The sequence below is a fragment of the Notolepis coatsorum genome (assembly GCF_963971535.1).
Source record: "Notolepis coatsorum genome assembly, chromosome: 17".
Taxonomy (NCBI): Eukaryota; Metazoa; Chordata; class Actinopteri; order Aulopiformes; family Paralepididae; genus Notolepis; species Notolepis coatsorum.
The window spans coordinates 62565540-62590909 of NC_140181.1; the positions used below are offsets into that span (position 1 = coordinate 62565540).

General features: G+C 43.4%; 1 protein-coding gene across 1 annotated transcript; it reads right to left on the bottom strand.

Annotated features, from left to right (window-relative positions):
* Positions 1 to 1477: 1477 nt before the first annotated feature.
* Positions 1478 to 20039, bottom strand: pgd (phosphogluconate dehydrogenase). The gene is made up of 13 exons (XM_084332722.1): positions 19919 to 20039; positions 18763 to 18838; positions 18420 to 18599; positions 18245 to 18310; positions 18030 to 18148; positions 17764 to 17833; positions 17036 to 17170; positions 16727 to 16916; positions 15303 to 15433; positions 8283 to 8416; positions 7433 to 7532; positions 2700 to 2822; positions 1478 to 2466 (listed from the first exon to the last, which is right to left on the bottom strand). The coding sequence occupies exons 1-13, from the start codon at positions 19924 to 19926 to the stop codon at positions 2347 to 2349; spliced, it is 1452 nt and encodes a 483-aa protein (XP_084188848.1). The 5' UTR covers positions 19927 to 20039; the 3' UTR covers positions 1478 to 2346.
* Between the last annotated feature and the right edge of the window lie 5331 nt (positions 20040 to 25370).

Below are 25370 nucleotides of genomic sequence, written 5' to 3' on the forward strand. Positions count from 1 at the left end.
ACTTTTCAATCAATCAATTAATAACAGTAATTGAGTAATGTGTCTCAACTGTGAGATTATTTGGACTGGTTATTCCTTTAAACAAAATGCCTTATATTTTAAAAGTTAAATTTTTAAGTAAATTATTGTATCTAAAATGGTATTTCAGTAATGGAATGACTGTTATGTGACAGTGCTTCAAATTATTTTTCTTTATTGAATAATTGATGTAGATAATCTATCATCTGACAATTTCTTGAATCCGATATCTAAATTGTTAGGCGCAAAGGTCTTCATAGATCCAATAGTTATTAATGAAGAAATTTGCTTCGGTAGCCAAAAAGCACACTTTATTTTATTCCAGATTTTAAGAGTGATCAGAGTCCAGTCTGCCAATTATTGTATAGGGCATCTAGAAAAGGTAGGATGTGCAGGGGCTCTAGACTCATACTGTTTTCTATATCAAGCCATCATGTGTATGCATCATTCTGAATACGCACTATCAAAGGTTTCATTTGTTCAGCCCAGAAATAATATTTTAAAATTCGAAGTTTAAGGCCTCCCTCTGGCTTAGCTAGTTGTAAAGTTTTAAGTCTAATTCTAAGTAACTTTTTTGCTATATTAAATTTGATTCAGATGATCAAAAGTTGATTGTCATTTCTATAGGTATCATCTGAAATAATGGTCTGTGCAGAACATTCATACTAATACAACATGGCCCAGTAGAGAAAGAGCACAACCAGTGTTCCAAACACTACAACACTACTAATGTTCCTGTTCCAAACACCCAAATGCCAAGATATTTAATACCTTCTTTAGGCTATTGAAATCCACTCTGAAGTTTTACTTGTGGTATCCTGCAGTTGATATCCATTGCCTCGGTTTTACCCACATTTACCTTGTACCTCTTCAATGTTTTATAATGCAAAAATAAATGACTGTTAGTATAGTAATTATATGGTGGCAAGTGTGCACATTAGGGATATGGAGAAGATTAAAAACACAAACACTCACATTTGTATTTTGAACATTAAAACATGGTTCACAGGGTGGAGTGTGTGGTCAGGCAGTTCAGTTGCAGTGACCACAACACCCCCAAACAGGTCACTACACTTTGGACACATCAAGGAGCATGTGTAGAAGTGAATCAGAGCCATCTACTGGACATAAACTGAACGTGCACATGCAGTGCTACAATTGACCAGTAGGGAGCAATATATTGTATATACAGCAGGACCACTAAATATACCCAATTTGGATTGTGGATTAAGATAGACTATAGACATACCCTTTTGGACAGTATATTGGTTGGCAGATACTGAAGAAGAGCATTGGAACAATGGTCCCCTCTTATCGACCATATGGACCATCCATATATCAGAAAACATAGGTGCTGGTCAGGTGCTGCCAAATTTAACCCCTGCTGTGGCTATAATTAGAGTAGACACACCGCAATCCTGTTTACAACACCAGGCGTTTGAGTAAGGACCATACAAGCTTATTAAAAAGGGATTGAAGTCTTTATTTAGCCTAATACAGTAAGTGCAATGGTTCACCATCACCATAATCCAGTGTTACGGCTATGAACCGGGCCGCCTATATGCTAATACCAACGCAGTTGTGCGTTTTGCAAATCTGATTGGCCACTGACGTTTCTGGTCATGTGACATGTGCACCAATCGTGTGACGGCAAGTTCTTTCGACGGTTAAGCTTAGGCACTCTTTCGAAGTTGGTTAAGGTTAGAGTTTGTCTTAGAGCGTGACGGCAAGTTCTTTCGACGGTTAAGCTTAGGCACTCTTTCGAAGTTGGTTAAGGTTAGAGTTTGTCTTAGAGCATGGCTATAGAACGCCAGGTAGTTTTCAGGCTGTTCGACGCGGAAATGGGCAAAGACACAGCTTGTCACGCTATTGGGCGCACATGTCACATGACCAGAAACGTCAGTGGCCAATCAGATTAGCAAATCGCACAACTGCGTTGGTATTAGCATAGACGCAACCGGGCCAACATGATTGGTGGGTACTGGCTTGATAACCTGATCCCTTCAGAAGGGGGGGGGGAACACACCTCTTTTTTTGTGGCAAAAGGCCCGACACCAAAAAACTCACACTCAACTACCTCAAAAGGAGTAAGAGTTCACAACACACACATACTATCATTCCACTTCATCATAAATAAAACTGTAATAATAATAATAAACTCTGGGTACAATATCAGTTTGAATATGATATGGGGGCTATAGAGGGTGGCAGATGGGTATTAAATATTCAGGCTAGGTTGCAGAGTGGAATGGAATGGAATGTGCAGGTAAATCTTCTTTCGTAGGTAGCTGCCTCATTTCAGGCCTTCCATGGTGTGTGTGGTGCTCCTTAAGCGTTGTAGGAGGAGGAGGAGACGTTTCCTCCGTGGCCGGTCCAGTTGGTGTGGATGAACTGTCCTGGTTTGGACAGCAGCTCATACGTATGGGCTCCAAAGTAGTCCCTCTGGGCCTGAGGAAAATACCACACATAACCTGAGAACCATACCATTTACTCTTCATACCATTCAGTTAATTACATTATTTCCTCAATTGTGAAATGATAAACCCCCCCCCCCCCCCCCCCCCCCCCACACACACACACACACACACAGGAAGGTGCAAAGCTGATCCCTCTGAGCATATGGCAAAGTGTGCAAGTGTAAGATTAAATTGATCTCGTCATGTGTGTGTGTGTGTGTGTACCTGGATGAGGTTAGCAGGCAGCATGTTGTGTCTGTAACCGTCGTAGAAGGCCAGGGCTGTGGTGAAACAGGGCATGGGGATTCCCTGCTGGACTCCTGTGCTGATGGTCCTGCGCCACGACTCCTACGGCAACAACGGAGGGACAAACCAACACATGATCAAAGTTCACAACATGCCGCATGACATAAAAAACAAGACATTTTAATGGAGTTGCACTGCGTGCAGTCAAATAGTGATTTAAATGCAGTGTTGGGAAAACTACTCTAACACTGTAGTTTACCAAACTACTAGCGGCCTCAATGCAAAGATGTATGTAGCCTTTCCCCTTTCTTTCTGTTGTTGTGGTTTGATCCTTTTCTTTACTATTTATTTTTTAGAGGTATGAAAGTATGAATGAATGAATGAATGAATGAAAACTTTATTTAACAGATTGCAGAATGGGTACAATACAGTACGGCTCAATACATACAATTGTTAAGGGGATGCAGACCTGAGAAAGACGTTTGTCTTGTTTCCATCAGGGTCCCCCATTTTCAATTCATATAGACATATATGACATACATGACATACAGATAGTCAGTACTGCTACATCTATACATTTATGACATACCAGATTTGCAAATACAGTACTGTTTGTGATACAGAAGGAGTCAAGAAAAGGGAGTATATACATTTGACGTAGAAACTGTACATTGGAGGTTGGGTGGGGGGGGTTGGGTACATTGGGATATTGACAACCATACTGGGTAATTTACATTGGAGGTGGTTGGGGGGGGGGGGGGGGGCACACTGTATAAACAAGTAACACTGTACATTGAGGGGGGGGGGGAGGAGACACTGTACAAACAAACACAATTGTACATTGAACTATTGACAAAACCATACTAGGTAAATGACTGTACATTGGAGGGGGTTGGAATGATTGGGTTAGGATATTTACAGGGGCCAGTGTTGAATTGCAGTCTCCCGTAGGTGTCCCTTGAGAGAGGTTTTGAAAGTGGGTAGTGATCCACATTCCTTTACAGCTTTGGGTAGGGCGTTCCACATTGATGTGGCATAATTGCGAAACGTGTTTAGTCCCTTATTTGAGCCGAATCTGGGTTTGACATGATTTGTGGAGCTCCCTCTGGTGTTGTGATCGTGGTATTCACTGACCTTTGGGAAGTATTTTGACATGTACATGGGTACCTTGGTCGTGTAGTGTATCTTGTAGACCAGGCCCATTGCAAGTTGTTGTACTCTGTCGTCTACTCTAAGCCATCCTAGGTTGTCGAAGTGGGCAGGGGTGAGGTGGGTTCTAGGAGTAAGGAGTAAGGAGTAGAATAGAGGCATTTAAGTAGAGTAGATATTTAAGTAGAATAGAGGTATATAAGTAGAATATATGTATTTAAGTAGAGTAGAGATATTAAGAAAAATAGATATATTTAAGTAGAATATATGTATTTAATTAGAGTAGATATTTAAGTAAAATAGATATTTAAGTAGAATAAAAGGTGTTTAAGTAGAATATAGGTATTTAATTAGAGTAGAGATATTTAAGTAGGATAGGGGTATTTAAGTAGATCCAGGGTGCGAATCATGGGGGAGCTCCCCTGAAAACATGATTTGTGAATTTTTGGGGGGTCTCTAAAATACTGACAATAAATGCTATTTTTGCCATGCATTTTAAATGTTTCTGTAATTTTCTGTATTGTCATCATCGTGTATAATAATTAAATTAGGCTATTTTGATGTATGATTAATTATTTGCGCACTAATTCACCGTAATAGACAATAGCATAAATCTATGGGGTTGCGGCACTGCTATTCTTGCGTTTACCATTCGGAGCGTGGCGGCGCTGCAGGCACAAATCAAACTTCACCCGCCATTTAAAATAAATAAATACAGGGCAGTCAGGTGGCGTAGCGGAGATTGCGTTCGTCACCAACACCGGAGACGCTGGATTCGCCTGTTCGAATCTAGCTCACAGCTCCGGCGTTGTCACCAGCTTGGCTGGCCGTTCACACTAATACAATTGGCTGTATTAGAGGGTGGGAAAGCTGGCGGGGTGGGTCCGGGTCGTTGTAAACAGCGACTCATACAGTTCGGTCGGGGCGCCTGCTCAGCGCGGATAGAATCTAAGGGGGGTAGTGTGATCCTTCCACACGTTACACCCTCTCAGTGAGAGTCCGCGCTGCCAGGTGAAAAGAAGCGGTTGATTGGCTGGACGTGTGTCGGAGGAAGCACGTGATAGCCTCCACTCTCCCAGACCGACTGTGGGGGGTAAGTGCGCAGCGACCAGGAAGGGTATTGGGAATTGGCATAACGACTAACATTGGGATGGGAGAAAATCGGAGGAAAAAGAAGGGGGAAAAAGATCAATAAAAAAAAAATTATAAAAAAATACAGGTATCCAGGATAATGTCGAAAGTTAAACGAAATATCAAAGAAGTAAGCCTTCTAACCAATTTTGGTTTTATAAAGAAGGCGAAGCAGCCTGCTGCGGGGACTACTTCTGTGACATGCAGATTTTGAGAATTGGGCAGATCTTCACCATCAGGACAGGTGGGTGGCGATAATGTTGAATTTTTTTGCCTACTATAATAATGTTAGACTCGATGTGTTTGGTCGTGGACTTGTTGTTCGGTATTGGTTCATCCGTGTGTTTATGTGTAAATAGGACTGTTTTGTGTGAATTTGAGTGTTGGATCAGAGGGGTTAATCTGAGCATGTGTATTTAGACACCTGTGTGGTGTGGACTATGTGTGGTTCTGTAATACTCATACCTATAGCCTGTGTCGACCGGGGACGTTTTATGAGTTGTCAGCTCCTTTCTGTCATTCATTTCTATGCTACAGGCGCAACAGGCACGCTCCTTTTCCCAGCGCCGCGCCTCGCGTTTATGCACTCTCTGCGGCAGCGTTTTTGGGCGGAGCGCTCCCAGCGCATAAAGTTGAAACTAGTTCAACTTTTGGAGAGGAGCGCGCTCATCAAGGTAACTCTTTTCGACCGACTAATCAACATCGAGGAAGTGGCTGAGCCGTGGCAGTCGCGAGACTCAGGAAAACGCTCTGAACTTTTTTTTTTTGCAGGGTCTCTTACAAGACCCTGTCCTGACTGACATAGGATGGCTTAGAGTAGACGACAGAGTACAGCAACTTGCAATGGGCCTGGTCTACAAGATACACTACACGACCAAGGTACCCATGTACATGTCAAAATACTTCCCAAAGGTCAGTGAATACCACAATCACAACACCAGAGGGAGCTCCACAAATCATGTTAAACCCAGATTCGGCTCAAACAAGGGACTAAACACGTTTCGCAATTATGCCACATCAATGTGGAACGCCCTACCCAAAGCTGTAAAGGAATGTGAATCACTACCCACTTTCAAAACCACTCTCAAAGAGCACCTACGGGAGAGTGTAATTCGAAACTGGCCCCTGTAAATGTCCTAACCCAACCCCCTCCAATGTACAGTAAATTACCTAGTATGGTTGTCAATATTCCAATGTACAGTTTGCTTGTAAACAAGACGAAAGTCTTTCTCTGGTCTGCATCCCCTTAACAATTGTGTGTATTGAGCTGTACTGTATTGTACCCATTCTGCAATCTGTTAATAAAGTTTTCAATCAATCAATTACATGTTCCCTCTGGGCCTACTGGGACCACTGCAGGACCACAACAACTTTTGGACACAGTCATAATTATCATATAAACGCCACAACACTTCCAGGACTGGTCTGTCTTCCATCAGTTACAAGAAGGTCATATAGTGTCATGTTAGAGAGAGGTGTTTCAACACAATAACTTAGCCGACGACTATACAGTATGTACTCTTAAAATAATTTTAAGAGTTAATATCAACTCTGTTAATATCTTTGTACAGTGAGTCATGATTTCACAGATAAGCCAGAATTAAGGTCCCTGATCAGATTATTCAAATATATTGTCGTTATACAGTACAACTAGGGTCGCTTTCACACCAGAGCTGTTAGGTCCGGACCAGAGTTTGTTTCCTCGGATAGTCCGCTTGGTTTGGGTTGGTGTGAAAGCTCAGTCGAACTCTGGTGCGGACCAAAAAAGCAAACTCTGGTCCGCCTGAAAACATAGGTCTCGGTTCGGATTTTATATTTTACCTTGATATAATATCAGTGTAATTTTGCTTCCTGGTGAATGCCACATGCAAGCCCCTAGAGGGATTTTAGGCAATTCTCCTACACATCCCTTGTGGATTGTGGATTATATATGCAATTGTTTTTTACATGTGTAAGTAAATAAACAAACAAACTATGTCCAGGTAAGTACAGACCGGTGTGGATAGATATATATGCGGTGAGAATAAATATTATATATATATATATATATATATATATATATATATATATATATATATATATACACAGCATTATTGTACAGAGCTATGGGTTATATGCAGGTGTATTCAGACAAATATGGATTTATATATAGTATATGTTGTAAATATACAAATATAAATATGCTGTATATACAGCACTGTTACATGCCATCATACAGAGTATATGGGTAGACTATAGTATGAGGTCTGCTAAACCAGTTGGGAGGAAGCGGGCTAAAACTGTTTTCTAAGAGAGAGACTGACAAATACCATTAAGTAAAATAGAAGTACTGTGGCTCTGTTTCACTCCTTTCTGAAGAGGGAAGAGGAAGCAGTTGTGTGTGCCTGTGTGTGTGTATGCGTGTGTGTTAATCATACACCACTTCCTCCTACCTGGCAGTTCTGTACGGCATCCCTAAAGAAGTTGTCCAGCAGCAGATTCCGTAGGTCAGCGTCTCTGTCAAACGCCTCCTTGATCTCCCCCAGGAAGACGCTATAGAGCCCAGAGGGAAGAGAATTTACACAATGTAGCGTTACCCATGATTCCACTCTACGAGGACACAGAGCTCTTTAAGGGGGTGGGAGGGGGTTACTGTGGGCCTGATGGACTGACACAACTCATCCTCAGTCCATAACTCATGTTGCGTTTGTTTTAGGTTTGTGCAACATCTTGACGAGGTTGCGCATGAAAGACCAACATTTCCTCATTCTCAGGTCTGGTTTGACCAGAAACCGTCTCTTCTCTTCCTTGTAGAGTACACTCCACAATTACAACACACAGCAGTAGCAAGAATAATATTGCTTTAGATGATTATGTATTGGATTTCATGGTGCAGTCCTATAATCCCTGATCCAATCGCAGGAGTGTTGCTTATACAGTATAATCTTATTTGAATCAATAATTCCCCCCCAGATGTCATATGTTCATAACCTAAATATTTATGACACAACTGAGTTAAGTGATGGGAATAAAAGATTTGTTTGATCGTGAATCACAAAAATATTAATCACATTCTGATTTAAGCAAAGATCCTTTCTGTTCCGTTCCCACCCAAATCACACCATCTGAAACCACATGACCCCAGTTTTTACCATTGGTGTGAGAGACGGCTGTTGACAGAACGTTGCACAAGCTGGTGCCAGGGGCAAAGTGATCCAAGTCTGATGTGATAGGGAACATGCCATTGCGGTTCTAAACCCCCCCCCCCCCTCCCCCTCTCACACACACACACACACTCTGTACCTTCTGATAATGCAGCCTCCACGCCACATCAGGGCAATGCCGCCATAGTTCAGGGTCCAGTCGAACTCCTTGGCTGCCTGTTTGAGCAGCATGAAGCCCTGGGTGTAGGAGATGATCTTAGAGGCATACAGGGCCTGAAAAACAAGGAGATTATTTTAGAGGCATACAGGGCCTGAAAAACAAGGAGATTATTTTAGAGGCATACAGGGCCTGAAAAACAAGGAGATTATTTTAGAGGCATACAGGGCGTGAAAAACAGGGAGACAAGATTCAGATGATCTACAGATGAAGCCCTTCAGATTCAGGTCCCTTCTGCCACGCCTCTGTCACTTTAGAACTAGCACTCAGGTGTTCATTTTCGGGGGCTGGTGGCTGGGTCTAAACGTAAACAAAGGAATGGTACTTAACTTAAGTGCTTCCCCAGGGAGGGGGTCGGGGGCTACTGCCCTCAGACCCCCAAGATAATTTTTATATGGGCAGTCCGACTTGGGGTACTGACCATATATTAGTGTTGCAATGCATGATAAATAAACAGTGAAAAAAGCTAAGAAATCGGATGGGGCTGGGATATTTGGGACGAATACAAATGTAAGATGAAAATCTCCCCAGCCTGTGGGAGGCAGTGGAGGTGTGAAATCTAGCCCGGTCCAGAACAATAGGAGTCACAAAATCAGTTTGGAGTGGAGTGGTGGACAGGGGAGGAAATTAGGCCACTTTACTCGCCAATTGCGAGTATTTTTTACGTTTGGCGAGTAATTCATGAAGAGCACTCGCCAGTCTGGCGAGTACTAGTAATTACAAAACAAAACAAAAAAATCATTCTGCAATCTGCTGATTCGCTCACTGACACAAACCGAACTCTGACTCCCCCCTTGATTCCTCCCATTTGCGCCACATAATAATCAGACCATAACCAATGAACATCATCGTTGTACAGATGCGCTCTAAGCTCCTCCAATGAACACTCGTTTTCTAGAAGATGCCGCCCATCTAGGGGAAGTGGACAGACCACTGACTGCGCGCAGACCTACAAACTCCTGCCACCGGCAGCCGGCTTGACAACGTAGACAAACTTACAAAAACACATGAGTGGATGAAAATAATTGCATGTAGAGTCGTCGCTTTCGGATATCGGTGCGGTCTGACATGGGGGCGAACAACAGCACGCGACGCGTCTCCTTCGAGTCGGATGAGAATGACAAGTCAACAACATTAGCCGGCTAGCTACCTAGCATGTAACAAGCTACCATAACGCGCATTCAACATAGTGGACTATACTGAGCGGCTTTGCTTAAATGCAGCCGAGTGACATTTTATTATTACCGGGTTTCCCAGCATATCACCACTCGCCCATATGCCCTTCACAACGGTGATGTTGTCATATTTGGCATTCAGAATACACCCGCTGAACCCCTAGCGTTGTCGATTCGGTTCCAATGTATTGTCATCTTACAGCACAAGTACAGTACAACCAGAATACATTTGGCATACAACCAGTGTGCAAATGTAACAAGTCAAGTTTAAGTTGTTTTATTTAGCTATTACATTACAGTGAAATGCTTGGTTCTTTCACTGCCCAACCCAGTATTGATTGATTGATTGAAAACTTTATTAACAGATTGCAGAATGGGTACAATACAGTACAGCTCAATACACACAATTGTTAAGGGGATGCAGACCAGAGAAGGACTTTAGTCTTGTTTACATCAGGGTCCCCCATTTCAGTCCTGTTTGCTTAATGCCTTGTCCACTTCCTCCACACTCCAATATGTTATGATGAATTGAAAATGGGGGACCCTGATGTAAACAAGACGAAAGTCTTTCTCTGGTCTGCATCCCCTTAACAATTGTATGTATTGAACTGTACTGTACCCATTCTGCAATCTGTTAATAAACTTTTCAATCAATCAATCCCTTCAACCCTGCTCCTGTCAAACCTACTCTTTCCATTCCCTCCATCATGTCCCCCCTTTCTGATGAATATTTCCTGCACTTAAGAGTCAGACACACATTCCTAGTAGTTGAGCTGTGATGAATGAAAACTTTATTTAACAGATTGCAGAATGGGTACAGTACAGTACGGCTCAATACATGCAATTGTTAAGGGGATGCAGACCAGAGAAAGACTTTCGTCTTGTTTACATCAGGGTCCCCCATTTTCAATTCATTTTCAATTCATCATTCAGTATAACCTAGACCAGCCCAACCCAGCATCTTTCACTGCCCAGTTCAGCCCAACCCAGTCCAGAATAGTTCCCTCTTTCATGTTAATATGTGATTTAATGATGTAATATTTTGAAGAGTAGAGACAGTGTGATTAATTTACTATGATTGAAAATCAATTTAGACGAAGACGTACAAAGAAGTAATTATCACAATTAGCGATTTTTTTTGTCTGGTAAAAAATCTATTTGGCTGGTAAAAAAAATCAGATACCCGCCAGTTGGCTGGTAAGCCAAAAAGTTAGTTTCCTCCCCTGGTGGTGGAGTAGTGGTAGAGGAGCAGTAGATGCTTGATTTTTCAGGGCTGTATCTGTACATTGATTTGAATTTTCCAATCCCCCCTCAAGATCCATCTCTTCTCAACTGCCTTCTCTTAGCCCCGCCCCCATCCATTCTTGTGCTTTGTATTATGCTCGTCTGTTTGTATCACCGCCCGTTAGTGGAAATCCACTTTCTAGAAAGCGCTCTATGATTATATAAAGCAGCATGTATGGAAGACAGTTCTTATCAGCATGAGGCAGAAACAGTAGGAAGGGGGAGACTGGAGACAGAGTAGGGGGGAAACTGGAGACCGAGTAGGGGAGACCGTCCATTGATCACGTTCTGTGAAGGTGTCTCAGCTAGCTAATAACAAGGCTAAACATTACTACTACTACACTGCAATTAGTTTGTTGACCTGCCTATGGCTAAACCTTTACAGTTGTGATGTAATGCCTCTATGCCATGTCATCGTGACAGACTAATATATTATAACTGGCTGAAAGCTATTTGCAAAAGAAAGAAAGAAGCTGCACCTACTTCCTTGAGAGAAAAAAAGGAAAACGAACTACTTCCTTGTCCAAAGCTACCAGTCTTACCGATCAAGGTGACAGTAGACAAGGTGGGATTTGATTCTAGGTCAGCAAGGTTACATGTGGTTCCAGAGGCAGTAAGGTCTTAACCATTACACCGTCTCTGAACACAAATATTATCATCACAATAAAAACATAAAATCGTCATAGTTTTTAAACATTTCCTGTCCTGCCTTCCTGATGTCCTGCCTTCCTGGTGACCTGCCTTCATGATGTCCTGCCTTCCTGGTGTCCTGCCTTCTTGATGTCCTGCCTTCCTGATGTCCTGCCTTCCTGGTGACCTGCCTTCCTGATGTCCTGCCTTCCTGGTGACCTGCCTTCCTGATGTCCTGCCTTCCTGATGTCCTGCCTTCCTGGTGACCTGCCTTCTTGATGTCCTACCTTCCTGGTGTCCTGCCTTCTTGATGTCCTACCTTCCTGATGTCCTGCCTTCCTGATGTCCTACCTTCCTGATGTCCTGCCTTCCTGGTGTCCTACCTTCATGATGTCCTGCCTTCCTGATGTCCTGCCTTCCTGATGTCCTGCCTTCCTGATGTCCTACCTTCCTGATGTCCTGCCTTCCTGATGTCCTACCTTCCTGGTGTCCTGCCTTCTTGATGTCCTACCTTCCTGATGTCCTGCCTTCCTGGTGTCCTACCTTCATGATGTCCTGCCTTCCTGATGTCCTGCCTTCTTGATGTCCTACCTTCCTGATGTCCTGCCTTCCTGGTGACCTGCCTTCTTGATGTCCTACCTTCCTGATGTCCCACCTTCCTGGTGTCCTGCCTTCATGATGTCCTGCCTTTTTTTTTTTTTTTTTTTTTTTGATATTTTTTGCACAAATCTTTCCAATATTCAACACATATCTTTCCACATCACAATATGCAACGTCCAAGATTTGTCTTTTTCTTTTTTTTGTAAGAACATACAAAACATGTAAAATACTATATATTGTGCATATATATCCCTGATGCACATACTTTACATGTATCCACGTGTGCCTCTGCCCCCTATGTGAGTGTGTATCTCAGGTATGTATATGTATGTGCGTCTCAGCTACGTATGTGTGTGTCCCCTATGTATGTGTATATCCCCCATATGTGTAAGTGAGAGCCTATGCTTCAACTATGTGTATATGTACGTGTGTGTATGCCTATTTCCTATAAGTGAGTATGTGCATGTATGCGTGCCCCTGGCATGTATATCTCAGCCTTGTGCATATGAGTGTGTGTAAATCTATCATGTACACATACGAATATGTGCATCCTAGACACGTGTATGCGGCTAAACATGCGCATATGAGAGTGTGATAGAGACGGTGGCCATTCCATAGATACACCATCCGGACATAAAATCTATGCATATACATACATAATACAATATAAAGTACAAGTACCATCAGATCAGATCCCCTTTTTCACATTCCTCCTCGATACCATTGTAACCCCACCTTAATCATTTGTCCCCAGACCGTTCAGTCAGGTGTAGAAAACTGTCCCATACCTCAGCGAAGATATCCTCTCTCCCTGCGACTCTATATGTCACCCTTTCATATGATGCTGTCCGGAACATTAGTTCCATACATTTTTTTTTTATCCACTTTTTCTCCCATTTTCTATATTTTTCTCCCATCCCAATTTCGTATCATCCAATTCAACCCTCCCCTGTCACGAACGCTGTTTCTTGCCTCCCACAAGCCGGCTGCAATGTGGACTAAGTCATACATAGCACAAGTCCCCTCCGGTACTTGAGGTAACAGCAGTCGCATCTTTTCACCTGCGCAGCTCGATCTCTCAGTGGCGAGGAGTAACGCGTGGGAGGCTCACGCTGCCCCCGACACTTCCTGATTCTACTGCACAGGGCCGCAGGCGCACCAACCGACCTGTAGGAGTCGCTGTCCACAACGCCCGATCCCCACCCATCAGTTTCCCACCCCCTAATACGGCCAATGTGTATTAGTATGAACGACCAGCTAAACTGAAAGCAATGTGGAGCGCTGGGCTCGAACAGGCGAGCCCAGCGTCTCCGCATTCGTGGCGAGCGCCTTGCTTACTACGCCACGTAGCCGCCCTTGGTGCATTGTATTCTCTTATAACATCATAGAATCTTGACGCACCGCCTTTCCTACGCCATCCTTTATAAAATATTTCTTGAATTGCAGTAATCGGGCCACACTTTGGCCCTCCCATTGATGACGATATACAATGTCTAATCTGTAGGAATTTATAGACGTTTTTATTATCTATACCAAAATCCTCTTTAATATCCTCAAAAGGTAAAACCCCATCCTCCCCGGCTATATCACCTAGTACATGTATCCCCCTTTTAATCCAGTCGTCCCATATGACTGATTTCTTACCAATCTTTAGTTTTTTATTATACCATATAGAGGCTCTTGTAGTTAAATATGGGCTATCACCAGTCAGCCTGTGCGACTGATTCCAAGTTTCCCTGACAAATGCCATTAGAGGGTTCTTAGAAGGTATAGATCTGTCTGATTGTGTCAGGAAGGATTCCAGAGATGAGGGATATATCATTTCCTCCTCCATCTTGACCCAAGCAGGTGCCTCCTCAGTCGAGTGATTCAATTTGGAGAGCTGGGAGAGCGAGAACGCATAGTGATACCAGTCTAGTTTAGGCAGGGATAAGCCGCCATTTTCCTTTGCTGAATACATTTTGGCCCGTCCAAATAGCGGCCTTTTGCCCCCCCACAGATATACATTAATGACTTTATCATACTGTTTGAGTAACTGGGTCGGGAGAGTCAATGTCCTACCTTCCTGGTGTCCTGCCTTCTTGATGTCCTACCTTCTTGATGTCCTACCTTCCTGGTGTCCTGCCTTCCTGGTGTCCTGCCTTCCTGATGTCCTGCCTTCCTGGTGTCCTGCCTTCCTGATGTCCTGCCTTCCTGGTGTCCTGCCTTCCTGGTGTCCTGCCTTCTTGATGTCCTACCTTCTTGATGTCCTGCCTTCCTGATGTCCTGCCTTCCTGGTGTCCTGCCTTCCTGGTGTCCTGCCTTCTTGATGTCCTGCCTTCTTGATGTCCTGCCTTCCTGATGTCCTACCTTCCTGGTGTCCTGCCTTCCTGGTGGCGTGTAGCATAATGACAAGCAAGCAGTGCAAAAATGCGGAAGCATTCGTCACCGCACGCCACTACGGTAAAGCGCCTTTCTTTTCAGGCCCGCTTTGGGAGCTGTCGCGCGGAAATAGGCTGTCTATTGCCATTCTCTTTGACAAACTCTAACCTTAACCAGCTCCTTAACAGCGCCTAAACTTAACCGTTCTAACCTTAACCAACTCCGAAACAATGCCTAACCTTAACCTTAACCATGCCTAACCTTAACCATAGAAAGAATATTGCCATTCTCTTTGACAAACTCTAACCTTAACCAGCTCCTTAACAGCGCCTAAACTTAACCGTTCTAACCTTAACCAACTCCGAAACAATGCCTAACCTTAACCTTAACCATGCCTAACCTTAACCATAGAAAGAATACACGTTAAAAAAAAAGTCACGTTAAAAAAAAAATATTTGATGGGATTCGAACTCGCCAGCAAACGAGCCGTAGGATCCACAGCCATGCAGTCTTGCCAATTGAGCTATTTCTGGATACTGAATAAGGGGCGGTGACTTATATATATTGAGCTCCACTCGTGTCGAACCAAGGCGGGATCTCATGCGCGGGCACCTCGCGCGAGCACGCCGGCGCGCGCACGCACGCACCTGATCGAGCACGCCGCCGCCGGTGCACGCACCTGGGCGCTGGGCGAAGGAAAATGAAAGGCGCATTACCGCACGCCACTACGGTAGAATGCTTCCGCATTCTTGCACTGCTTGCTTGACATTAAGGAACAGGCTTCCTGGTGTCCTGCCTTCCTGGTGTCTCACCTTCATGATGTTCCGGCTTCCTGATGTTGCACCTTCCTGATGTCCTACCTTCCTGATGTCCTACCTTCCTGATGTCCTACCTTCCTGATGTCCTCCAAGAAGGCAGCCTTGTTCCCGCAGAACTTGACCTTCTGGGGCCCCGATAGGCTCTTGCTGGCCTCCACTCGCTCCTCCTTCAGGGAGGACAGACACCTGGCAAAGACAGCCTCCCCTAGAGAAGAGAGGAATGAATGAATGAGATGACAGGGTTACTGTAGTTTGTAGTAGGGAACAGCTTTTTTTGTTTTGTGAATGTAATTTATTTCTTGTAGGGAACAGCTGTGATCCCTCCAAACAGGAAAATACAGTTTGAATGACAAAACAGGAAGTGAATTCATCTACTAAAACATTGTGTATATGCCTAAGCCTAACCATCACTTCCACCAGCTAGCTAATGTTATGCCTAAATCACGCGTCACCTAGTCCTAAATGGACCTAAATAACCTTTGTTACCCAACTATACACTGCTGAAACTACAGGCCACCGCCAAGCCACAGCTGGCACAATGCCAAAGTGAAAACAATAGCCAAGCTTCCCCATGACTCAGCACTGGCAAACAACTGTTTTGTAAAAGCAGGGCTTGCTAAATAACATAATCTATTGCCACCGCGTTAAGGTGAGGGGTTTATATATATATATATAATATGTATATATAAATAAAGAAAATAATATATTTCCACTGCATTAAGGTGGAATTAGAGAGAGAGAGACAGACAGAGAGACAGACAGAAGGGAAAAGAAGAAAACACATCCATGGAACACAATGAATCCTGGAGTGGAATGCTGCTCCTATTGAAAGCAGAAATCCATCCTCACACACTATACCAACCTGCCTGTCTACTAACCCATGCTGCATGCACGCACCCACGCACAATGAGGCCTTTGTACAGATTCTATCTCCCCATCACGTAGGAGACACACACCCAGCACCGACTGGCAGGGTTGGTGAGAGGCAGAAGAAAAGTCATATCTAGTTAAAATTACATTTACAGTTGCATGGATCAAGTGAGCAGCTGGTCTCTTCAACCATCAGGTTGGTTTTCCTAGTAGAAATAACATGATCTCTATAGTAAACAAGGCTTAGCCTATAACTTCACCGTCACAGAGCATCGCAAAATCCCTCCTTATGTCACCGGAGATGAGCGAGCCACTAGAAAAGCCTTCAATCTTCTTAAGGAGGGGGGGGGGGGGTAGACCATCCATTGATCACGTTCTGTGAAGGTGTCTCAGCTAGCTAATAACAAGGCTAAACATTACCATTACTACACTGCAATTAGTTTGTTGACCTGCCTATGGCTAAACCTTTACAGTTGTGATGTAATGCCTCTATGCCATGTCATCGTGACTAATATATTATAACTGGCTGAAAGCTATTTGCAGAAGAAAGAAAGAAGCTGCACCTACTTCCTTGAGAAAGAAAAAAAGGAAAACGAACTACTTCCTTGTCCAAAGCTACCAGTCTTACCGATCAAGGTGACAGGCGTGCCGTACTCCAGGGCAGAGATGGCCGTCCACTTGCCCGTGCCTTTCTGCCCGGCGCTGTCTAGGATCTTGGGCAGCAGGTGTGTGCCGTCCGAGTCTTTGTACTTGAGGATGTTCGCTGTGATCTCGATCAGGAAGGAGTCCAACTCCGTCTTGTTCCACTTGTCGAAAGCCTGAGGGGGTTCAATTCAAGTCAAAACACAGTCAGCTAGGTTACTCCATTAGGTTACTCCATTACAACAACGTATGGAATGGATTGCAAGCTGAGTCACAAAACGCGTGCCAGGCTTACTTGTGCCATCTCGTCGTGGTCCATGCCCAACACATCCTTCATCAGATGGTAAGCTTCACAGATCAGCTGCATGTCTCCGTACTCGATGCCGTTGTGAACCATCTTCACAAAGTGACCCGCTCCCTCGTCTCCCACCTGATGACCAGTGAAGAGCAGGAATGACTCACGGGTGCAGATCCAAGGCGACACAGTTAGACGACACCAACACCGTGCTGCACTCACCCAGTCACAACATGGCTCTCCTGATCCCACACCGTGCTGCACTCACCCAGTCACAACATGGCTCTCCTGATCCAACACCGTGCTGCACTCACCCAGTCACAACATGGCTCTCCTGATCCCACACCGTGCTGCACTCACCCAGTCACAACACGGCTCTCCTGATCCCACAACGTGTTGCACTCACCCAGTCACAACACGGCTCTCCTGATCCCACAACGTGTTGCACTCACCCAGTCACAACACGGCTCTCCTGACCCCACAACGTGTTGCAATCACCCAGTCACAACATGGCTCTCCTGACCCCACAACGTGTTGCACTCACCCAGTCACAACATGGCTCTCCTGATCCCACAACGTGTTGCACTCACCCAGTCACAACATGGCTCTCCTGATCCCACAACGTGTTGCACTCACCCAGTCACAACATGGCTCTCCTGATCCCACAACGTGTTGCACTCACCCAGTCACAACATGGCTCTCCTGATCCCACAACGTGTTGCACTCACCCAGTCACAACACGGCTCTCCTGATCCCACCTTGGCGGCGATGCTCTGGAAGATGTCCTTTATGTGTGGCCTGTGAGGAACAAGCAGAGTGGAAAAGTCAATAACGTGGATCTGTTTTCTCAAGGCGTGGCGATAAATATGTAATAGTGTTGCCTCATTAAACCGCCGTATAAATCAAATGTTATATGTCTGTCTCATAAGGAAGTCTGATCATGTTGTCCCTCGGTGTTAAACGGTGATGTGCAGCAGGGCGTGGTGTCGCTCACCAGGCCTCCTCGTGTCCCCCTGGCATCAGAGACGGGCCAAAGCGTGCCCCCTCCTCTCCGCCGCTAACCCCACTGCCCACAAACAGCAGCTTCTTGTCCTTCAAACTCCGACACCGCCGCTGCACGTACACAAACACAACCACATGCATGTCAGAACATACTCCCTCATTAGATACGATGGCATTGTTGTAAACCGTGTTTTCTCATCTACTTACTGTTGTGTCTCTGTATTCAGAGTTGCCACCATCAATAATGATATCCCCAGGCTCCAGTAGAGGGACCTGAAGGTACAAACCCAATTAATCTTTACCAAAGACAATTAGCAAAAATAAAAAAATAAGTGTTTTCCACAACAGACTTCAGTAGGATCTTAACGGCATCATCACTAACCAGCTTGTCGATGAAGTAGTCCACGGGGTCGCCAGCCTTCACCAGCATGATGATCCTCCTGGGCGTCTTCAGCTTGGACACCATGTCCTCCAAGGACTCTGCGCCAATCACCTTGGTCCCCTTGGCCTCGTTCTGCAGGAACTCGTGCACCTTGGAGACGGTTCTGTTGAACGCGCAGACCTGATGGGATGGATAGTGTGTGTGTGAGGTACAGTACAATGTAGAGAGGAGGGAGGGATGTAGCATGGGTGAGTATGGAGCACTTGGCATGGAAGCAGAGATAATGGACGTATTAGCTGCTTTAAATGTAGATGGTGTCTAGGCTGAGGTGTCGTTATCTTACCACAAAGCCATGGTCATTCATGTTCAGAATGAGGTTCTGGCCCATGACAGCCAAACCAATCAGTGCAATGTCTGCTCTGTGGGAAGAAACATATAATCATATTACCGGTATGGCATCTGGTTTACTGAATGAATGAATGAAAACTTTATTTAACAGATTGCAGAGTACAATACAGTACGGCTCAATACACACAATTGTTAAGGGGATGCAGACCTGAGAAAGACGTTTGTCTTGTTTACATCAGGGTCCCCCATTTTCAATTCATAATGACATTTATGACATGCATGACATTTATGACATAGGGAGGGACATACATGACATACAGGTATATAGTACTGAACAACAACTATTATGGATTTAGAGTAGACTAACGTTAGTCTGAATAAAAAGCGGCAACAAAGATCCGTCAGAAGAGTTTAACCGTTATACCGATTTGTTTGCTATGAGGAAATTAATGAAGTCACAACCGAGAGGAAATAATGTGATTTTTACGACTGGTCTGGGGAGTAACTCGACGGCCAAGCAGTTATCCGGTTAACTGTCAAGAAAGACATGTTGCTATTGAATGGCCATCACACTTAGCTACCTTAACTAACAATTGAGCTGATCAATGTAACCCTCATCTTGAATAAAAGGTCATGATGATGAAGCGCAAAAGGCGCTGCAAGTGACTTTGTGAATTTGTTAATAGTTGTACAGTTGTACAGTGTTTTCCCCCCCAACCCCTCCTACCCAACCCCTCCTACCCAACCCAACCTCCTCCAATGTACAGTTTTTACGTCAAATGTATACACTCCCTTTTCTGGACTATTTTTGTATCACAAACAGTACTGTATTTGCAAATCTGGTATGTCATAAATGTATAGATGTAGCAGTACTGTCTATCTGTATGTCATGTATGTCATATATGTTATGATGAATTGAAAATGGGGGACCCTGATGTAAACAAGACGAAAGTTTTTCTCTGGTCTGCATCCCCTTAACAATTGTGTGTATTGAGCTGTACTGTATTGTACCCATTCTGCAATCTGTTAATAAAGTTTTCAATCAATCAATCAATCAATTTGGCAGCACGATGCATGTCAGTATAATCCCTGCCACACACCACTGTCCCGAAAATCTATTTCTAACAAGGTAAAATGAGACAGTAACTTACTCAGCCATGGTTCTAGTTGGGGACTAGTGACACTTGTCCGTCTTCAGATGACACTTGCACTCACACCGTGTGTCGCAGCACCGAGCCACTCGTCTTGAGAGATGTCCTCACTACTTCCTCGTTCTCAACACGGGGGCGTGGCGGAACGGCTCCCACACCCGACGCCTGCCAATGAAATTGCGTCAAACAAGCTCAAGCCGTGCAATTCGCGAGCTCTAATTGGTGCATAAAACCTGAGCAGAGACATGAGCTTTGCTATTGGTTGGAAACCCCTGTCACTCAATGTGTATGGGGGGTGGTCGGTTCCTCCAATGATTATCCTCTTTGGTTTTTCTCTCCCACCCTTTTTGACATTCGAGCCATGATGGTATGATGAAGAGGAAGCGTGAATATTAAAGGCAACCAACTTGTGTTCGGCTTTTCTCTGATTGGCCGCGCCCCCCCGCCCCCACGCGCAGGCAAGCGCAGTCGCTGAACACAAGTTGGTTGCCTTTAATATTCACGCGAAGAGGAACCATACATGAAAGCTTTCTATCCACAGAGGGGGTCGTACAGAAAATGGACGTCTACAGCCAGGCCCCTTTCAAAAGATTTGCTATTAATAACTAGCTATCAAGTTAAATTAATCCTGATAGGCGCCGAGAGGATGCCCTGAGGTCTTGGTCTGCTCTGGGCCTTTTGACAGAGTTGGCCAGAGTGTACACCATGTGTTACGACAGAACTGCATTGGCAATAGTTAAGGTCCAAAGAGTTTGAATATAGAAATAGCCTAGGCAATCCCTTATCTCTTAATTGAATAGTGCCTTCTCACTCAAGGCCATCCCAACTACAGGAGACAGTAATTCTACAAGTTACCCAGCAGAGAAGTGTGTGTGGCTTATTCTGGAAAGTTCCCATTTTCTTTAGAAGTTAATGTTGGGGCAGGGAAGGGTCCAACTAATCCCATTAGGGATAGGTCAGAGAGCACTATTCTCAAGTGTACAATTCTCATGTTAAATACATGTTCTATATAGCAGGACAATAATGCTGTTTTAATCTCACAATGATTCTATTCTAGACCTTGGTCTGTCACAAAGTGTTTCAACATAGGGAGAGGGGTAAGATGAGCCAGTTTTTACATAAAATGACCTCGGCAAGGAAAAGGTGAGACAGAGGTAAACAAAGTACATCAGCATCTACCCATATTTCAGGATGTTTCACTGAAATGATAAGAATACATCTGTAGGGCTATGCAAATATGACTTCTTAAAAACGTTCCCCAGGCTAGGGGAAAGTTGATCCTAGTCAATGGGTAAGTTGAGCAACACATGTGTAAACTGACCAACTGACTTTTTCAAGTAGAAATCTAGACATAATAAAAGATGATCTATTCCTGAACATATTTTTGACATATTTTAAATTTCAATTGACCAGCTAGCTCCTTCTTTAACTCATATTTTAAGATCCTCTTGGTCTCTCTGTATCCTAGGTTGAAACACCTTACCCCAGGGCTTCTGGCTCATTTGACCCTATAGCCACCATTTTTTAAAGAGAAACGTTGGTAATTAGTTCACATGTTGTTATACCTTCGTAGTTCATGAACATGTATGCTATATCTTTTCAAACTATGCTGAATTTGCAATGATACAATAGTCATTACATCTGATATGTAACTTTTAAGTGCAAAAAGGTGTTTTCTTTTTTTCTTTTACAATAATGTGCTTCCCTACATCAAAGCCTGAGTAAAAGGACGCATCTTTCCTAAATTTGTGGTCAAATAACAGAAATTGTGTACATTTCCCTTGATACAACTTACTCACTGGCTCAGCTTACTCCACTCTCCCCCAGCAGAACTTTACTAATGGTTGATAGAAACTTCACATTGAGACTTTGCATTTGAGTCACACAAGTTGCACAACATGTAAAGAAAATCTATTGTTAGCAGTGTCACTCGTGTAAAATATTTGGATTTCACAAGATTATAATTAGGACCATTCTGATGTTATATGATTAATGGGGACCTATCAAAGCTTAGAACGGGGCTGTCGACAGGGTTGTCTGGCAAGTCCACTCCTTTTCGCGATTTTTTATCAAACCTCAGTCTAAGCCAATGGATTAGACAGAATAATAACATCAAAGGGGTGGGCAATGTCTTGTCCACTGGACATGGCAGGGGGCGGACATTATTTGCAGAGGATATTGTATTGATATATTTGACACAACCAGAACAATCACTCCCTGAGCTGATAAAGAGCCTGGATATATATGGTTCATTATCAGGGTATAAATTAAATCTAAAAAAGAAAAAGGTTCCAGGTTCTCACCTCTATAACCCCTTCCAAGAAATAAGGGAAATACGACATTGAATGGGAAGCAGAATCAATTAAATATTTAGGAGTAGATATACCAAACGATTTGAAAAATTATATGAAATTAACTATGAACCTCTGATATTAAGGATCAAGCAGACATGGCAAGATGGAACCTGCCACCTTTCCTAGATCTGAGCTCTAGAATAGACTCAATAAAAATGTATGTATTGCTAAGGTTACTGTATCTCTTCCAGACACTGCCTGTAGAGGTCACTGAGAAACAATTCATAGAGTGGGACAAAACGATTTCATGATTTGTGTGGCAGGGGAAAATACCGATGGAATGGCTCTCCCCTGCCTTTAAGATTACTGTTATGTGGCCCAATTAAGACCATTGGTGTGTTGGTTTAATCCTGACTATAATACAAAATGGAAGGACATGGAAAGTGACTTGGTTAGAGGTGTCGATTGGAGACTGGGGCCTGATGAAGAATCTGAATATCATGCGGTATCCATTTCTAGTCCATTCAATCTCACCATTGTTATTCTCTATCGCCCCCTCAGGTCCCCTCGAACACTTTCCAGACGAGCTGGACTTGCTCCTTCCCAGAAGACGACACACCCCTGGTGCTAATGGGTGACTTCAACCTACCTGACCCTTCCCAGTCTGCCACAGCTCCCAGGACCTCATATTCTCCCGTGCATAATTAACACCACAGTAACTCCCCTCCATTTATCAGACCACTTCTTTGTATCCTCTTCACTAACTCTTGTGCTAAACCTCAAACCATCCACGCCAACTGTCTCATTCAGATGCAACCTATACGCTCACTGTCCCCCTCCACCCTCTGACATCCCGTCAGCCCTACCCTTGAGTGAGACCTTCTCTGCTCTCCCTTCAGATATGGCAGTGTTTCTCAAAGTGGGGGGCGCAGAGGCATGACAGGGGGGGCCTTGAGATTTATATACATTTTTTTTGGATTACAGAAAATTATCACTAAAGTGCTATCTGTTGCAGCTGCACTGTTCTCCATGAAAATACCATTTGGCAACCTCCTCCCTCCTTTCAGCCTTTGCCCCCTCACCAAGAAGCCTGCCAGCTACTTCACACCTAGACCCTGGCTGACGGATGCAGTTAGAGAAGAAAGACAGAGCCTGAGAGCGGCAGAGAGGAAGTGCAAAAAGATCTGCCTCACCATCATCATTGCTTATCAGGTCCTCTTGTCAGCCTTCTCCAAAAACATTACTACTGTCAAAGCCTCTTTCTTTCACCATAAGACTGAGGCCTCAGCTAAGAACCTCTTTGAGAAAAAGGTTGAGAACATCCGTAGATGCTTCTCCAAACCCCCACCCACTCCAAGTGCTGAAACAGGATCCTCATCCTTCACTCGATCATCTTTCTCTTCAATTACAGATGCCGAAGTTCTGACATTGGTGATGTTGAACCATCGACCCGATACCCTCCAGAGACCATCGCACCAGACATCCTCCTATTCATGCCAATCAGTGTGCAGCCAATCATGGAGACAGGAAATCCTGTTGCTATGCCATTTAATAATTTAGCAGGAACCTAATCTAGCAGCCATAATGGATCTAAGGTAAGGTACAGAGCAAATATGTTCATAAATAATAACATAAAAAAAAATGAAGCTTTGAGCATATTTGTCCCTTTGATAGCACTCATCTCTGGTGTAACAGACAGAGGTATTCAATGCACCATTCACAACTAGTGGATATTCACTGTAAGCTTGCCAAGATATGTGCTCTCTTATCGGTACTCATGTATGCAGGTTTCCCATCGGTGCTGAAAAGCTATCTGTGTTGAAAATGGATAAATAATTTTAATTTAATTTATTAATAAAATAAATTAAAAAAACGTTTTTATAATAATGAGAACCAACAAACAAACAAACCACTGCTCTCCCCTATACTGGTAATAAAAGAAAAACAAGTGTGAATGTGTGTGTAAAGGAATGGACAGACCGGACCATTTATTCTGCTAATGCACGAGTTGTTCTTTTATTATTACCTCATTCACTAAACAGTTCAATGGTGCAAGATTACCATACACAGAATTAGGATATCTGCATGACACATCTACGCTATACAGCGAATGGATTATAATTATTACAAATACAGGAAACATATTTACATTTTAATTCAAGCCCCATACAACACAGCTATTTACAAAATAAGTATGAAAATGAAACCGATCCTCGACAAATAATGTACAGTGTTAATGTCTTGGTTTTTCATTTAGTCTGTGAACAAAACCAAAAGGAAAAGAAATGCAATTTAAGAGATATTAATCTTCGAGAGGGGAAGATGCAACATATCATGGCTAATTTAGTTTGAAAGGCAGCGCGGGAAACGTGTTGAGGTTGAACAAAGACACTGGCAGAAAACAATGGTATACTGTCATTATGGATGCCTTCGTAGTAACTATACTTTGTATTATACTCCCTGATATTAGAACGACGAAAACAACTTGTTTAAAGAGCGACCACGCCTCTTTTTGTTATAGTTCAGATGGTCAGCTAGCCGACTAAAATATGCTAGGAAACCCAAAGCAAACTTCAAATTCAAACCACTTTCTAAATTAAAAAGGAAGCGCTAAAGGAACCCACGTCCCGGGAACGGGGTGAGAAGGGCTCCAGTTTAGTTCTCTTGATTCCTTTTTTAAATGATGGAAAAACACAACATCCTGATAACACATTCAAATCTCTTCTCCCTTTCGGCTTGAACAAGGCTGCCACGCCGTCATTTGGTTCAGTAAAACAACTAAATCGCTTATTTTTTTCATCAGTAAGTTATACCTTTTATTAATATGTGCAAAGAGTTGCAAACTAATATATACATTGCAAACAATAAATACAACAATCCAAAATAATATACTTCTACAAGTTAGTAGCCAAAGTGAAAATGTTTGCTCTGACAAGTATTCATATCAATACGTTAATATTAGTTCATACATGTCATTGTTCAATATATCAAGGTTAATGTGAGGTAAACTTTGCTTTTTGATCAGTGCATAGAAACTGCTCTATAACCTTTTGGAAGAATTATTATCCAAATAGATTTTTTTTTCTCAGCATGGACAGCTTGACACATGGAATACCTTTCTCAGAAAGTAAAAATCCAACAGGAAAGGGTCATGTCTA